This window comes from Salvelinus alpinus, chromosome 19, assembly GCF_045679555.1.
Source record: "Salvelinus alpinus chromosome 19, SLU_Salpinus.1, whole genome shotgun sequence".
Taxonomy (NCBI): Eukaryota; Metazoa; Chordata; class Actinopteri; order Salmoniformes; family Salmonidae; genus Salvelinus; species Salvelinus alpinus.
In genome coordinates, this window is record NC_092104.1 from 8,259,609 (window position 1) to 8,275,123 (window position 15,515).

At 43.9% G+C, this 15,515-nt stretch overlaps 1 protein-coding gene across 1 annotated transcript; it reads right to left on the reverse strand.

The window, feature by feature from the left end:
* Positions 1 to 948: 948 nt before the first annotated feature.
* dhfr (dihydrofolate reductase) lies at positions 949 to 15,310 on the reverse strand. The gene is made up of 6 exons (XM_071352202.1): positions 15,059 to 15,310; positions 14,591 to 14,640; positions 11,414 to 11,519; positions 5,370 to 5,496; positions 4,198 to 4,313; positions 949 to 1,133 (listed from the first exon to the last, which is right to left on the reverse strand). The coding sequence occupies exons 1-6, from the start codon at positions 15,148 to 15,150 to the stop codon at positions 1,052 to 1,054; spliced, it is 573 nt and encodes a 190-aa protein (XP_071208303.1). The 5' UTR covers positions 15,151 to 15,310; the 3' UTR covers positions 949 to 1,051.
* Positions 15,311 to 15,515: the final 205 nt, after the last annotated feature.

The window sequence follows — 15,515 nt, forward strand, 5'->3', positions numbered from 1 at the left end:
GACTAACTACTCACCCAGAGCCATACAGAAGCCGTTTTCTCATGGACAAAGAGGCTGACCTAGGTCAGATTAAAGTCACAAGTGTGTGTGTTAAAATATCACATTTATCAAAAAAGGCTAGCACACAAAAAAGAGATTCAGTTCTGTAAATTCATCTCATTATTTACAGATTTCGATCCGCCTTCCAAGTCAGCTTTTGTGTATCTCCTCCAGAAACAGGTGCTCACTCACCGTGTGTTTGTGTGATAATACGAGTGAGTGTCTCTCATCAGAAATGCTAATGTCTGTTCTCTTCAACATTTTCCAGACTCTCTCGTGTGCATGACAGTGCACGGCAGGCTGAGGCACATGGCTCTGATCTCTGTATAATGACTCTCCTTTAAGTGCCAATCAAGGTGTGTGTTCTGTGTGTGTGTGTGTGTGTGTGTTCTGTGTGGAGTGTGTCCTAGTGTGTGTTCTGGCGTGTTACAGCCAGGGCAGTGGGGCCTAATTGAGCAGGGTTAACATGATTAAAGCCACAGTGTGTGTGTGTGTGTGTCTGTGTGTGATGGAAGGTGTACTCCTCTCCTGTGATAGGCCACTCCAGACACCTGGTGAGTTAATTAGCTTTCTAGTGAAAACCTTCTGCATATTCATGTCATGTCTCATTTGGAATGAGCAGTCATGTCTCAGGCTGCATTCCAAACAGCACTCTATTCTACGTAGTGCACACTACCTTTGACCAGGGCCCATTGACGCAGTCAAGAGTGGAACAATCTACCTTAGAAAACACTGTTTTTATGTGTTTGTTGCGAGAAACCTATATCAAATGTTTCAAAATTTGTAAAGTCTGTTTTTGTGAAAAAAATATCCAAGGACATAAAAATATAAACCAAAACAGAAAGGAATAGGAGAAAACACAAAACAACCAGGTTTCTTTTCGATGAAAATATCACAATGAACTTGTAATGGAATTAAACACATTTTATTCATTCAATTTGAGTGACAACAGTGAGCAGCGAGAAAATATTTACATGACAACACAGGATGTTTTCCTGGGTGTGTTTATAGCTCATTGGTCGATGCTTTCGTAGACTTCAAATCTGTACTGTAGCCCAGCCTCCTCCTGTAAGTCTTGTGGGACTCCTGGGAACCTGAGGAGAGACCGAGAGAGACACAACCACTCAAATCTATCCTCCAGCTCCAACCAACCACACAAGGACCATGAATTCGGCTCTTCACTGAAACCAGGCTGGCCGTTTTCAATTCTTTAGGGCCATCGTAAACTTGGTCAATATGGTACTTTACACCATAACAACACCATATTGTGGGTTTGTCTCCGTTACATTTGTCTTAGATAACATTCATGAGAAAAGAGTTGACCCCACGAAGACAAAAACATTTATCATTGAGATGTGGTTTAATCTGATCTCCATGGTTTAATCTGACCCCCATGATTTAATCTGATCCCCATGGTTTAATCTGATCCCCATGGTTTAATCTGATCCCCATGGTTTAATCTGATCCCCATGGTTTAATCTGACCCCCATGATTTAATCTGACCCCCATGATTTAATCTGATCCCCATGGTTTAATCTGATCCCCATGGTTTAATCTGATCCCCATGGTTTAATCTGACCCCCATGGTTTAACCTGATCCTAAATCGCCATGATGACAGACAGACATCAACAAACAGAGGATGAACACAGAGGCACCAGTCTGGTAGAAAACATGTCTCATTCCCACGTGTTGTTGTGTGCAAGCACACACACACACACACACACACACACACACACACACACACACACACACACACACACGTGTGACCACTAACATGACAGCGATGTCAGAGAAATGTATTGTTAGGAGGATACAGACAGGTAGAACACAAGGAACGTCTCAGTAAAAGGAGACAGGTAGAACACAAGGAACGTCTCAGTAAAACGAGACATCACCATGAGTGCACACACCAGAATAACACACACACACACACACACACACACACACACACACACACACACACACACACACACACACACACACACACACACACACACACACACACACACACACACACACACACACACACACACACTCTCTCTATTTGGTTCTGTTCTGCTCAGGGACTAGCTAGTTAATAACCAAAACAAATGATTCTAATCATAAGGGATGTGTTTGATGTTTTACCTTTGAAAAGCAGCCTGGATGTCTGATGTTGTGGCAACACATTTTGTTTCGTCTGTTATAAAAACCTCAGAAGCTGGTTTGAAATGGGCCTATTCACTGCAAATGTACATTAGCATACCCTCCTTTTAAGAAAGATCTTACATTTCTCAAGATGTTAAAACACATTTTGAACTGTTTTTACTTAGACTCAACCCTAATTGATGTGCTCTCTGACACCTGGAGCTGCATGGTAAATGGTCCGGGAACAAAGAACCAAAGTCCAGTGTGTCATTACCCCTCTGAATGGCCAACATGTACTGTCCCTCTCTGTTACAGTAAATCAAATGTTATTGGTCACATACACATGGTTAGCAGATGTTAATGCGAGTGTAGCGAAATGCTTGTGCTTCTAGTTCCGACAGTGCAGTAATATCAAACAAGTAATATAACAATTCCACAACAACTACCTTATACACACTAGTGTAAAGGAATAAAAAATAATATCTACATATAAATATATGGATGAGCGATGGCCGTGCGGCATAGGCAAGATGCAGTAGATGGTATAGAATACAGTATATACATGAGATGAGTAATGTAGGATATGTAAACATGATTAAAGTGGCGTTATTTAAAGTGACTAGTGATACCTTTTATTAAGTCAGTTTATTTAAGTGGCCAGAGATTTGAGTCTGTATGTTGACAACAGCCTCTCAATGTTAGTGATGGCTGTTTAGCAGTCTGATAGCCTTGAGATAGAAGCTGTTTTTCAGTCTTGGTCCCAGCTTTGATGCACCTGTACTGACCTCGCCTTCTGGATGATAGCGGGGTGAACAGGCAGTGGCTCGGGTGGTTGTTGTCCTTGATGATCTTTTTGACCAGAGAATCTAGTTTTTCATGGTCTGAGAGTCCTTCAGATGCCTTTTGGTAAATTCCAAGTGGGCTGTCATGTGCTTTTTTACTGAGGAGTGGCTTCCGTCTACTATAAAGGCCTGGTTGGTGGAGTGCTGCAGAGATGGTTGTCTTTCTGAAAGATTCTCCTATCTCCACAGAGGACTCTGGAGCTCTGTCAGAGTGACCATTGGGTTCTTGGTCACCTCCCTGACCAAGGCCCTTCTCCTCCGATTGCTCAGTTTGGCTGGGCGGCCAGCTCTAGGAAGAGAATTTGTGGTTCCAAACTTCTTCAAATTAACAATGATGGAGGCTAATGTGTTCTTGGGGACCTTCAATGCTGCAGAAATGTTTTGGTACCCTTCCCCAGATCTGTGCCTCGACACAATCCTGTCTCGGAGCTCTACGGACAATTCCTTCTAATTCATGGCTTGGTTTTTTCTCTGACATGCACTGTCAACTGTGGGACCTTATATAGACAGGTGTGTGCCTTTCCAAATCATGTCCAATCAATTGAATATACCACAGGTGGATTCTAATCAAGTTGTAGAAACATCTCAAAGATTGATCAATGGAAACAGGACGCCCAATTTCGAGTCTCATAGCAAAGGGTCGGAATATTTATGTAAATGAGGTATTTTTTTTATTTTTTTTTATGTTGTATTAATTTGCAAACATGTCTAAAAACCTGTTTTTGCTTTGTCATTATGAGGTATTGTGTGTAGATTGATGAAGATTTTTAATTGAATCTATTTTAGAATAAGACTGTAACGTAACAAAACGTGGAAAAAGGGAAGGCGTCTGAATACTTTTTGAATGCCCTGTATGTCTGTGTACATGAATGCCCTGTATGTCTGTGTACATGAATGCCCTGTATGTCTGTGTACATGAATGCCCTGTATGTCTGTGTACATGAACGCCCTGTATGTCTGTGTACATGCACGCCCTGTATGTCTGTGTACATGCACGCCCTGTATGTCTGTGTACATGAATGCCCTGTATGTCTGTGTACATGAACGCCGTGTATGTCTGTGTACATGAATGCCGTGTATGTCTGTGTACATGAATCCCCTGTATGTCTGTGTACATGAATCCCCTGTATGTCTGTGTACATGAACGCCCTGTATGTCTGTGTACATGCATGAATGCGCGATACTCACTCTGATAGTAGGCGGTATTTGTCTCGGTTGATTTCAGGCAGGAAGGTGTCACTCTTAAACTGCTGCAGGATCCGTGTCACAAACAACCTCCTGGTCCCCTGACTCTCCATCATCTCCTGGGGAACCAGACAACAAATAAACAACAACAAATAAATACACTGAATGTATACGTTTGGGATTTTAAGACCGAGACCCACATTTGTCAGTCATTTCAGAGTAGGAGTACTGATCTTAGATCAGTTTTCCCTTTAGAACATAATTAATCAGATTATTAAGGGGGTGGGGGGGGGGAGTACTGATCTTAGATCTGTTTGCCCTATAGAACATAATGAATCAGATTATTAAGGAGGGGGGGGAGACCTGATCTAAGATCAGTTTGCCCTTTAGAACATAATGAATCAGATTATTAAGGAGGGGGGAGACCTGATCTAAGATCAGTTTGCCCTATAGAACATAATGAATCCGATTATTAAGGAGGGGGAGACCTGATCTAAGATCAGCACTCCAACTCTGAAACTCTTGACAAATAAACCCAAGACGTTATTTTCTATTAAAATGCCCCATTGTAGATCGACCCGGACAGTTTGTGTGTGTGTTCATAACAAGGCTGTGGTTAAATGGAAAATAGTCAAGGTCTTAAAGTCCCACATTTAACCTTTAAAGAGTTTAGCTTGAGATATGAGGTGGAGAGTGTGTGTGTGGAGAAGTGAAGAGTTTGAGAGCGTGTGCTGTATTGTCAAAAGCATCCTTGAGCGACGAGGTCTCTATGACAACCTACCGACTGCTGATGGAAAGAAAGGTACGAGGGACGCTCTGTGTGTGTGTATGGAGATTGAAACTTTTCTACTTTCAATTTCTTTCAGATTTGAGGACAAATAGCATCATTGAAAAGTGTCTCAGTGTTTTTGACGGCGGAGAATGCACCAAGGTCGTCAAATGATGTCTTGCGTCACAAGTTTCTGACAGTAATGAAGTTCCCGCTCTAGTAAACAGTTTCAAAAACGCCCAATCAAAACCCATTTCTCTACAAGTCTGTCTTTATGACCACATCCCTCTACACAAGTTCCCATCTGGTGCAAGGCCATGTCTCAGAGACTGTTGACCCATTCCAAATGGACCCTATCCAATCCTCCACATGAAGGACCAATGGCTAAGGCCTGTGTATTTCTTACCTCGTACAGAGAGCTGCCCCCGATCACCCAGACCTGGTCGACCCGTTCTGCCATCTCAGCCGTGTCCAGCAGGCGGAGTGCTGAGCGGAAGTCTGACGCCAGGTGGTGAGCCCCGGCAGGAGGCTCTCTGACATTCACACAACACAGGAATAATGTCAGGACAACACAGTAGTAATGTCAGGACAACACGGTAGTAATGTCAGGGCAACACGGGAGTAATGTCAGGGCAACACGGTAGTAATGTCAGGGCAACATGGTAGTAATGTTAGGGTTAGGACAACACGGTAGTAATGTCAGGGCAACACGGTAGTAATGTCAGGACAACACGGTAGTAATGTCAGGACAACACGGTAGTAATGTCAGGGCAACACGGTAGTAATGTCAGGGTTAGGACAACACGGTAGTAATGTCAGGACAACACGGTAGTAATGTCAGGACAACACGGTAGTAATGTCAGGGCAACACGGTAGTAATGTCAGGACAACACGGTAGTAATGTCAGGACAACACGGTAGTAATGTCAGGACAACACGGTAGTAATGTCAGGACAACACGGTAGTAATGTCAGGACAACACGGTAGTAATGTCAGGACAACACGGTAGTAATGTCAGGACAACACGGTAGTAATGTCAGGACAACACGGTAGTAATGTCAGGGCAACACGGTAGTAATGTCAGGACAACACGGTAGTAATGTCAGGACAACACGGTAGTAATGTCAGGACAACACGGTAGTAATGTCAGGACAACACGGTAGTAATGTCAGGACAACACAGTAGTAATGTTAGGACAACACGGTAGTAATGTCAGGACAACACGGTAGTAATGTCAGGACAACACGGTAGTAATGTTAGGACAACACGGTAGTAATGTCAGGACAACACGGTAGTAATGTCAGGACAACACGGTAGTAATGTCAGGACAACACGGTAGTAATGTCAGGGCAACACGGTAGTAATGTCAGGACAACACGGTAGTAATGTCAGGACAACACGGTAGTAATGTCAGGACAACACGGTAGTAATGTCAGGACAACACGGTAGTAATGTCAGGGCAACACGGTAGTAATGTCAGGGCAACACGGTAGTAATGTCAGGGCAACACGGTAGTAATGTCAGGGCAACACGGTAGTAATGTCAGGGCAACACGGTAGTAATGTCAGGGCAACACGGTAGTAATGTCAGGACAACACGGTAGTAATGTCAGGACAACACGGTAGTAATGTCAGGACAACACGGTAGTAATGTCAGGACAACACGGTAGTAATGTCAGGACAACACGGTAGTAATGTCAGGGCAACACGGTAGTAATGTCAGGGTTAGGACAACACGGTAGTAATGTCAGGACAACACGGTAGTAATGTCAGGACAACACGGTAGTAATGTCAGGGCAACACGGTAGTAATGTCAGGGCAACACGGGAGTAATGTCAGGGCAACACGGGAGTAATGTCAGGGCAACACGGGAGTAATGTCAGGGCAACACGGTAGTAATGTTAGGGTTAGGACAACACGGTAGTAATGTCAGGGCAACACGGTAGTAATGTCAGGACAACACGGTAGTAATGTCAGGACAACACGGTAGTAATGTCAGGACAACACGGTAGTAATGTCAGGACAACACGGTAGTAATGTCAGGACAACACGGTAGTAATGTCAGGACAACACGGTAGTAATGTCAGGACAACACGGTAGTAATGTCAGGACAACACGGTAGTAATGTTAGGGTTAGGACAACACGGTAGTAATGTCAGGACAACACGGTAGTAATGTTAGGACAACACGGTAGTAATGTCAGGGCAACATGGTAGTAATGTTAGGGTTAGGACAACACGGTAGTAATGTCAGGGCAACACGGTAGTAATGTCAGGACAACACGGTAGTAATGTCAGGACAACACGGTAGTAATGTCAGGACAACACGGTAGTAATGTCAGGACAACACGGTAGTAATGTCAGGACAACACGGTAGTAATGTCAGGACAACACGGTAGTAATGTCAGGACAACACGGTAGTAATGTCAGGGCAACACGGTAGTAATGTCAGGACAACACGGTAGTAATGTTAGGACAACACGGTAGTAATGTCAGGACAACACGGTAGTAATGTCAGGGCAACACGGTAGTAATGTCAGGGCAACACGGTAGTAATGTCAGGACAACACGGTAGTAAAGTCAGGACAACACGGTAGTAAAGTCAGGACAACACGGTAGTAAAGTCAGGACAACACGCTAGTAATGTCAGGGCAACACGGTAGTAATGTCAGGACAACACGGTAGTAATGTCAGGGCAACACGGTAGTAATGTCAGGGCAACATGGTAGTAATGTTAGGGTCAGGACAACACGGTAGTAATGTCAGGACAACACGGTAGTAATGTCAGGGCAACATGGTAGTAATGTTAGGGTTAGGACAACACGGTAGTAATGTCAGGACAACACGGTAGTAATGTCAGGACAACACGGTAGTAATGTCAGGACAACACGGTAGTAATGTCAGGACAACACGGTAGTAATGTCAGGACAACACGGTAGTAATGTCAGGGCAACACGGTAGTAATGTCAGGGCAACACGGTAGTAATGTCAGGACAACACGGTAGTAATGTCAGGGCAACACGGGAGTAATGTCAGGGCAACACGGGAGTAATGTCAGGGCAACACGGTAGTAATGTCAGGGCAACACGGTAGTAATGTCAGGACAACACGGTAGTAATGTCAGGGCAACACGGTAGTAATGTCAGGGCAACACGGTAGTAATGTCAGGGCAACATGGTAGTAATGTTAGGGTCAGGACAACACGGTAGTAATGTCAGGACAACACGGTAGTAATGTCAGGGCAACATGGTAGTAATGTTAGGGTTAGGACAACACGGTAGTAATGTCAGGACAACACGGTAGTAATGTCAGGACAACACGGTAGTAATGTCAGGACAACACGGTAGTAATGTCAGGACAACACGGTAGTAATGTCAGGACAATACGGTAGTAATGTCAGGACAACACGGTAGTAATGTCAGGACAACACGGTAGTAATGTCAGGACAACACGGTAGTAATGTCAGGACAACACGGTAGTAATGTCAGGACAACACGGTAGTAATGTCAGGACAACACGGTAGTAATGTCAGGGCAACACGGTAGTAATGTCAGGGCAACACGGTAGTAATGTCAGGACAACACGGTAGTAATGTCAGGGCAACACGGTAGTAATGTCAGGACAACACGGTAGTAATGTCAGGACAACACGGTAGTAATGTCAGGACAACACGGTAGTAATGTCAGGGCAACACGGTAGTAATGTCAGGGCAACACGGTAGTAATGTCAGGACAACACGGTAGTAATGTCAGGACAACACGGTAGTAATGTTAGGACAACACGGTAGTAATGTCAGGACAACACGGTAGTAATGTCAGGGTTAGGACAACACGGTAGTAATGTCAGGACAACACGGTAGTAATGTCAGGGTTAGGACAACACGGTAGTAATGTCAGGACAACACGGTAGTAATGTCAGGACAACACGGTAGTAATGTCAGGACAACACGGTAGTAATGTCAGGACAACACGGTAGTAATGTCAGGACAACACGGTAGTAATGTCAGGGCAACACGGTAGTAATGTCAGGACAACACGGTAGTAATGTCAGGACAACACGGTAGTAATGTCAGGACAACACGGTAGTAATGTCAGGACAACACGGTAGTAATGTCAGGGCAACACGGTAGTAATGTCAGGACAACACGGTAGTAATGTCAGGACAACACGGTAGTAATGTCAGGGCAACACGGTAGTAATGTCAGGGCAACACGGTAGTAATGTCAGGGCAACACGGTAGTAATGTCAGGACAACACGGTAGTAATGTCAGGACAACACGGTAGTAATGTCAGGACAACACGGTAGTAATGTCAGGGCAACACGGTAGTAATGTCAGGGCAACACGGGAGTAATGTCAGGACAACACGGGAGTAATGTCAGGACAACACGGTAGTAATGTCAGGACAACACGGTAGTAATGTCAGGACAACCCGGTAGTAATGTCAGGGCAACACGGTAGTAATGTCAGGGCAACACGGTAGTAATGTCAGGACAACACGGTAGTAATGTCAGGGCAACACGGTAGTAATGTCAGGGCAACACGGGAGTAATGTCAGGGCAACACGGTAGTAATGTCAGGGCAACATGGTAGTAATGTTAGGGTTAGGACAACACGGTAGTAATGTCAGGGCAACACGGTAGTAATGTCAGGACAACACGGTAGTAATGTCAGGACAACACGGTAGTAATGTCAGGACAACACGGTAGTAATGTCAGGGTTAGGACAACACGGTAGTAATGTCAGGACAACACGGTAGTAATGTCAGGACAACACGGTAGTAATGTCAGGACAACACGGTAGTAATGTCAGGACAACACGGTAGTAATGTCAGGGCAACACGGTAGTAATGTCAGGGCAACACGGGAGTAATGTCAGGGCAACACGGTAGTAATGTCAGGACAACACGGTAGTAATGTCAGGGCAACACGGTAGTAATGTTAGGGTTAGGACAACACGGTAGTAATGTCAGGACAACACGGTAGTAATGTCAGGGTTAGGACAACACGGTAGTAATGTCAGGGCAACACGGTAGTAATGTCAGGACAACACGGTAGTAATGTCAGGGCAACACGGTAGTAATGTCAGGGCAACACGGTAGTAATGTCAGGACAACACGGTAGTAATGTCAGGACAACACGGTAGTAATGTCAGGGCAACACGGTAGTAATGTCAGGGCAACACGGTAGTAATGTTAGGACAACACGGTAGTAATGTCAGGACAACACGGTAGTAATGTCAGGGTTAGGACAACACGGTAGTAATGTCAGGACAACACGGTAGTAATGTCAGGGTTAGGACAACACGGTAGTAATGTCAGGACAACACGGTAGTAATGTCAGGACAACACGGTAGTAATGTCAGGACAACACGGTAGTAATGTCAGGACAACACGGTAGTAATGTCAGGACAACACGGTAGTAATGTTAGGACAACACGGTAGTAATGTCAGGACAACACGGTAGTAATGTCAGGGTTAGGACAACACGGTAGTAATGTCAGGACAACACGGTAGTAATGTCAGGGTTAGGACAACACGGTAGTAATGTCAGGACAACACGGTAGTAATGTCAGGACAACACGGTAGTAATGTCAGGACAACACGGTAGTAATGTCAGGACAACACGGTAGTAATGTCAGGACAACACGGTAGTAATGTCAGGGCAACACGGTAGTAATGTCAGGACAACACGGTAGTAATGTCAGGGCAACACGGTAGTAATGTCAGGGCAACACGGTAGTAATGTCAGGGTTAGGACAACACGGTAGTAATGTCAGGACAACACGGTAGTAATGTCAGGACAACACGGTAGTAATGTCAGGACAACACGGTAGTAATGTCAGGACAACACGGTAGTAATGTCAGGGCAACACGGTAGTAATGTCAGGACAACACGGTAGTAATGTCAGGACAACACGGTAGTAATGTCAGGGCAACACGGTAGTAATGTCAGGGCAACACGGTAGTAATGTCAGGGCAACACGGTAGTAATGTCAGGGCAACACGGTAGTAATGTCAGGACAACACGGTAGTAATGTCAGGGCAACACGGGAGTAATGTCAGGGCAACACGGGAGTAATGTCAGGGCAACACGGTAGTAATGTCAGGGCAACACGGTAGTAATGTCAGGGCAACACGGTAGTAATGTCAGGGCAACACGGTAGTAATGTCAGGGCAACACGGTAGTAATGTCAGGACAACACGGTAGTAATGTCAGGACAACACGGTAGTAACAATGTGTTTTGGTTCATAGTATTTAATGGCTTCAGTATTACATTGTCCCTTATGACACTAATAGACACACAGAGGAAGACAACCTTCCCTATATGATCCTCATTTCTCTTGCAGGTACAGATAACACAGGATGGTGAACAACATTGTATAGAAATCAGTAGCTGTTTATTTAACCAATCCCATAGTGCCTGTCATTACAGATGTCCTCCATGCCTCTTACTTAAGTTCTCTGCTGAGAACGATGTTGATCCGGTTCTTGAGTGGCCGGTTCCGCTCTGGAATGGAGAACCATGTCTTCCGCCCCATGATGACAACATTCTGTTTACCTAACCAATCCCAGACAGAGATGACAACATTCTGTTTATTTAACCAATCCCAGACAGAGACGATGACAACATTCTGTTTACCTAACCAATCCCAGACAGAGACGATGACAACATTCTGTTTATTTAACCAATCCCAGACAGAGACGATGACAACATTCTGTTTACCTAACCAATCCCAGACAGAGACGATGACAACATTCTGTTTATTTAACCAATCCCAGACAGAGACGATGACAACATTCTGTTTACCTAACCAATCCCAGACAGAGACGATGACAACATTCTGTTTATTTAACCAATCCCAGACAGAGACGATGACAACATTCTGTTTATTTAACCAATCCCAGACAGAGACGATGACAACATTCTGTTTATTTAACCAATCCCAGACAGAGATGACAACATTCTGTTTACCTAACCAATCCCAGACAGAGACGATGACAACATTCTGTTTATTTAACCAATCCCAGACAGAGACGATGACAACATTCTGTTTATTTAACCAATCCCAGACAGAGATGACAACATTCTGTTTACCTAACCAATCCCAGACAGAGACGATGACAACATTCTGTTTACCTAACCAATCCCAGACAGAGACGATGACAACATTCTGTTTATTTAACCAATCCCAGACAGAGATGACAACATTCTGTTTACCTAACCAATCCCAGACAGAGACAATGACAACATTCTGTTTACCTAACCAATCCCAGACAGAGACGATGACAACATTCTGTTTATTTAACCAATCTCAGACAGACATGAGTTTCCCCTGGTCAAGAATAGCTCAGGGTCCTACACAGCGCTGAGACATGGCTGAGGCCTGCTATGGTGTCTATGGAGGCCATGTCTCAGGGCTAGGCCAGGCCTACAGTCTAGCACAGGACTGTTTGATTCCAGAACTGAAGGGCCAAAACACTTCTTGTTTTCATCCTATCACTCTAATCTAGGACTGTTTCAGACCTGGGGAACCAGGTGGGTGAAATGAACTACCAGGTAGAAAGAAAAACCAGAAGTGTTTTGGCACCTCCAGGACTGGAATATAGTGAGGAAAGTCATCCAGAAAAGGACAGGGGAATGACATTTGATGATGATAGGACATGTGATATAGGTGCTCAGCTCATGTGATGAGGGAGGAGTGAGATGTTCTATCAAGTTTGCAGACGACACTACAGTGGTAGACTTGATTACCAACAACGACGAGACGGCCTACAGGGAGTAGGTGAGGGCCCTCGGAGTGTGGTGTCAGGAAAATAACCTCTCACTCAATGTCAACAAAACGAAGGAGATAATCGTGGACTTCAGGAAACAGCAGAGGGAGCAGCCCCCTATCCACATCGACGGGACAGTAGTGGAGAAGGTGGAAAGTTTTAAGTTCCTCGGCGTACACATCACGGACAAACTGAAATGGTCCACCCACACAGGCTGCGTGGTGAAGAAGGCTGAAGAAATTTGGCTTGTCACCAAAAACATTCACAAACTTTTACAGATGCACAATCGAGAGCATCCTGTCGAGCTGTATCACCGCCTGGTACGGCAACTGCTCCGCCCACAACCGTAAGGCTCTCCAGAGGGTAGTGAGGTCTGCACAACGCATCACCGGGGGCAAACTACCTGCCCTCCAGGACACCTACACCACCCGATGTCACAGGAATGCCAAAAAGATGATCAAGGACAACAACCACTGCCTGTTCACCCCGCTATTATCCAGAAGGCGAGGTCAGTACAGGTGCATCAACGCAGGGACCGAGAGACTGAAAAACAGCTTCTATCTCAAGGCCATCAGACTGTTAAACAGCCATCACTAACATTGAGTGGCTGCTGCCATTATACAGACTCAATCTCTAGCCACTTTAATAATAAAAAATTGGATGTAATAAATGTATCACTAGTCACTTTAAACAATGCCACTTTATATATTGTTTACATACACTACTCATCTCATATGTATGTACTGTACTCTATACCATCTACTGCATCTTGCCATGCCGTTCAGCCATCTCTCATCCATATATTTATATGTACATATTCTTAATCATTCCTTTACACTTGTGTGTATAAGGTAGTTGGTAGCTTAGCGTTCTTAGATATTACTGCACGGTCGGAACTATAAGCACAAGCATTTCGCTACACTCGCATTAACATCTGCTAACCATGTGTATATGACCAATAAAATTAGATTTGGTTTATATACTGTAGATGCTCCTGACTTTGGACTCAGTACTGTAAAAGCAGTGAGGGTGTATTCATTTGGACCATGAGTGTTTTATAATTTTTTTAAATTAAAGAGCAACTCCACCACTTTTGAACCTAATTTTCATTATGATGAGCACAATACCAGTGTCTACATATGTGAAAACAGTGCAATTCTAAGTTTTGTAGACAATAAATATAAAGTTAAAAAGTTACACCGATTACATCATCAAAAACAATAACATTTTAAAACAGTGATTTTCAAACACAGATTCGTGGTGACGTGGGGAGAAAGAAAATACTGTCCCTTGGGCTAGAAACTCGTTTAATCCTACCCTGTGATGTCACAGAGAGGCATTTTTTTTAGGACCTTTCTTCTTATGTTTTTAACCACCGATCATGGAAACGGTTTGGTGCTGGAGATGATGAATACGAGGTTAAAAAGTGGAGGAATTGCCCTTTAAAATAATATTTGCGAGATGATATTTCGTCTCATGATACTGTGCACACGGTGCTATACTGCCACCTAGTGGTCATTAATAATACCGTTTAATGTTAACAACTGTCACAGTGTTCACAACTGAACCAGCCAATGACTGTATCCGTGCTTGGAGTAAGCTCATGTGATTTACACCGCATTGGTAAAAAATACAAATAATAATATGTAATAACCTGAACCAGCACTTTACACCCACCGCACACCCAGCTCTACTGATAAAGCTACTTTATTGAGGAAAAAGTAACTTGTTATACCTTTATGTGGTAGTCCCACATAGCTACGGTATCTTAAGATGAATGCACTAACTGTAAATCACTCTGGATAAGACCATCTGCTAAAATAAATAACATGTCACGTGTTTGGAAACTGACCGTACCTTCCACTGAAGACGTCATTGTCATCTTCTGGAAATACTTAAATTCATTACTGTAAAAGAAGTCAACGTCATTATTGTTTGTGAGACAAGGGGAAAAACAACAGTCCAGCAAGAATGTAGAAAAACTGTGAAGTCAATTTTATGGGTTAACTACAGAAATTATGACTTCAAGTTATATGCCATGATGTTGTTAACTTGAGCCTTGTGCAAAACCCTGGACTTTGGATCCCCAACGTTGTCATTCATTGCATCATCAGCAGCTGACTGTTCTGATTTCCTGCTAGATTTCTGTACCACACATCAATAGACCAATATTTGCCATTTCAACACTGTTAGCTTTCCATTCGTTGCCAGCTAGTTGAAACAGATATGATGTGTATATAGGCTATTGTTGTAGATGGCTTAGCTAGCTGTTGAAACTAAATGAATGAGGCTAACGACGTGGCTAGCTAGGCTAACGTTACTTACTTGAGTCTCTTCGGGTGCCAAGGTAGATTCCCGTTATTTCCAATCCCCATATCAGGACAAACAGCCACAATGCAGTTCAGCACACGAGACATTTTCACTTGACGAAAAAGTGCAATGATGAACAATGATTTTAGCTCAACCAAAATGAAGACATTCAGTTCCTACTAGGCAGCCAACTGTGGACTACTGTACAGTTCCCGCCAACAGAGATACATATTTAACCGGATATGATAACGTATGGTGTGGCCAAAGATTGTGTATAACTAAACCCAGATAGACCACAGCCTGTCGTTTCCAATGGAAACAAATGAGCCATAGTGGGCAGAACAAAGCACGGGTTAGCAAGATCCTATTGGCCTGTTCTAGCATATATCTGCATATTTCCGTTAGAGAACGCCTACTCTGTGAAGTGCGCGTGTGCTATAACTAAATTCGCCGTTGCTCTCCTTCTAAACAA

Coding starts and splice junctions, on each gene's coding strand:
- dhfr (XM_071352202.1), bottom strand. CDS start 15,150: ATGTCTCGTGTGCTGAACTGCATTGTGGCTGTTTGTCCTGATATGGGG. Junction 5,497..11,413: donor GTTCTCAGCAGAGAACTTAA/GTAAGAGGCATG, acceptor TGTGAATGTCAG/AGAGCCTCCTGCCGGGGCTC. Junction 4,314..5,369: donor GGGGCAGCTCTCTGTACGAG/GTAAGAAATACA, acceptor CTGGTTCCCCAG/GAGATGATGGAGAGTCAGGG.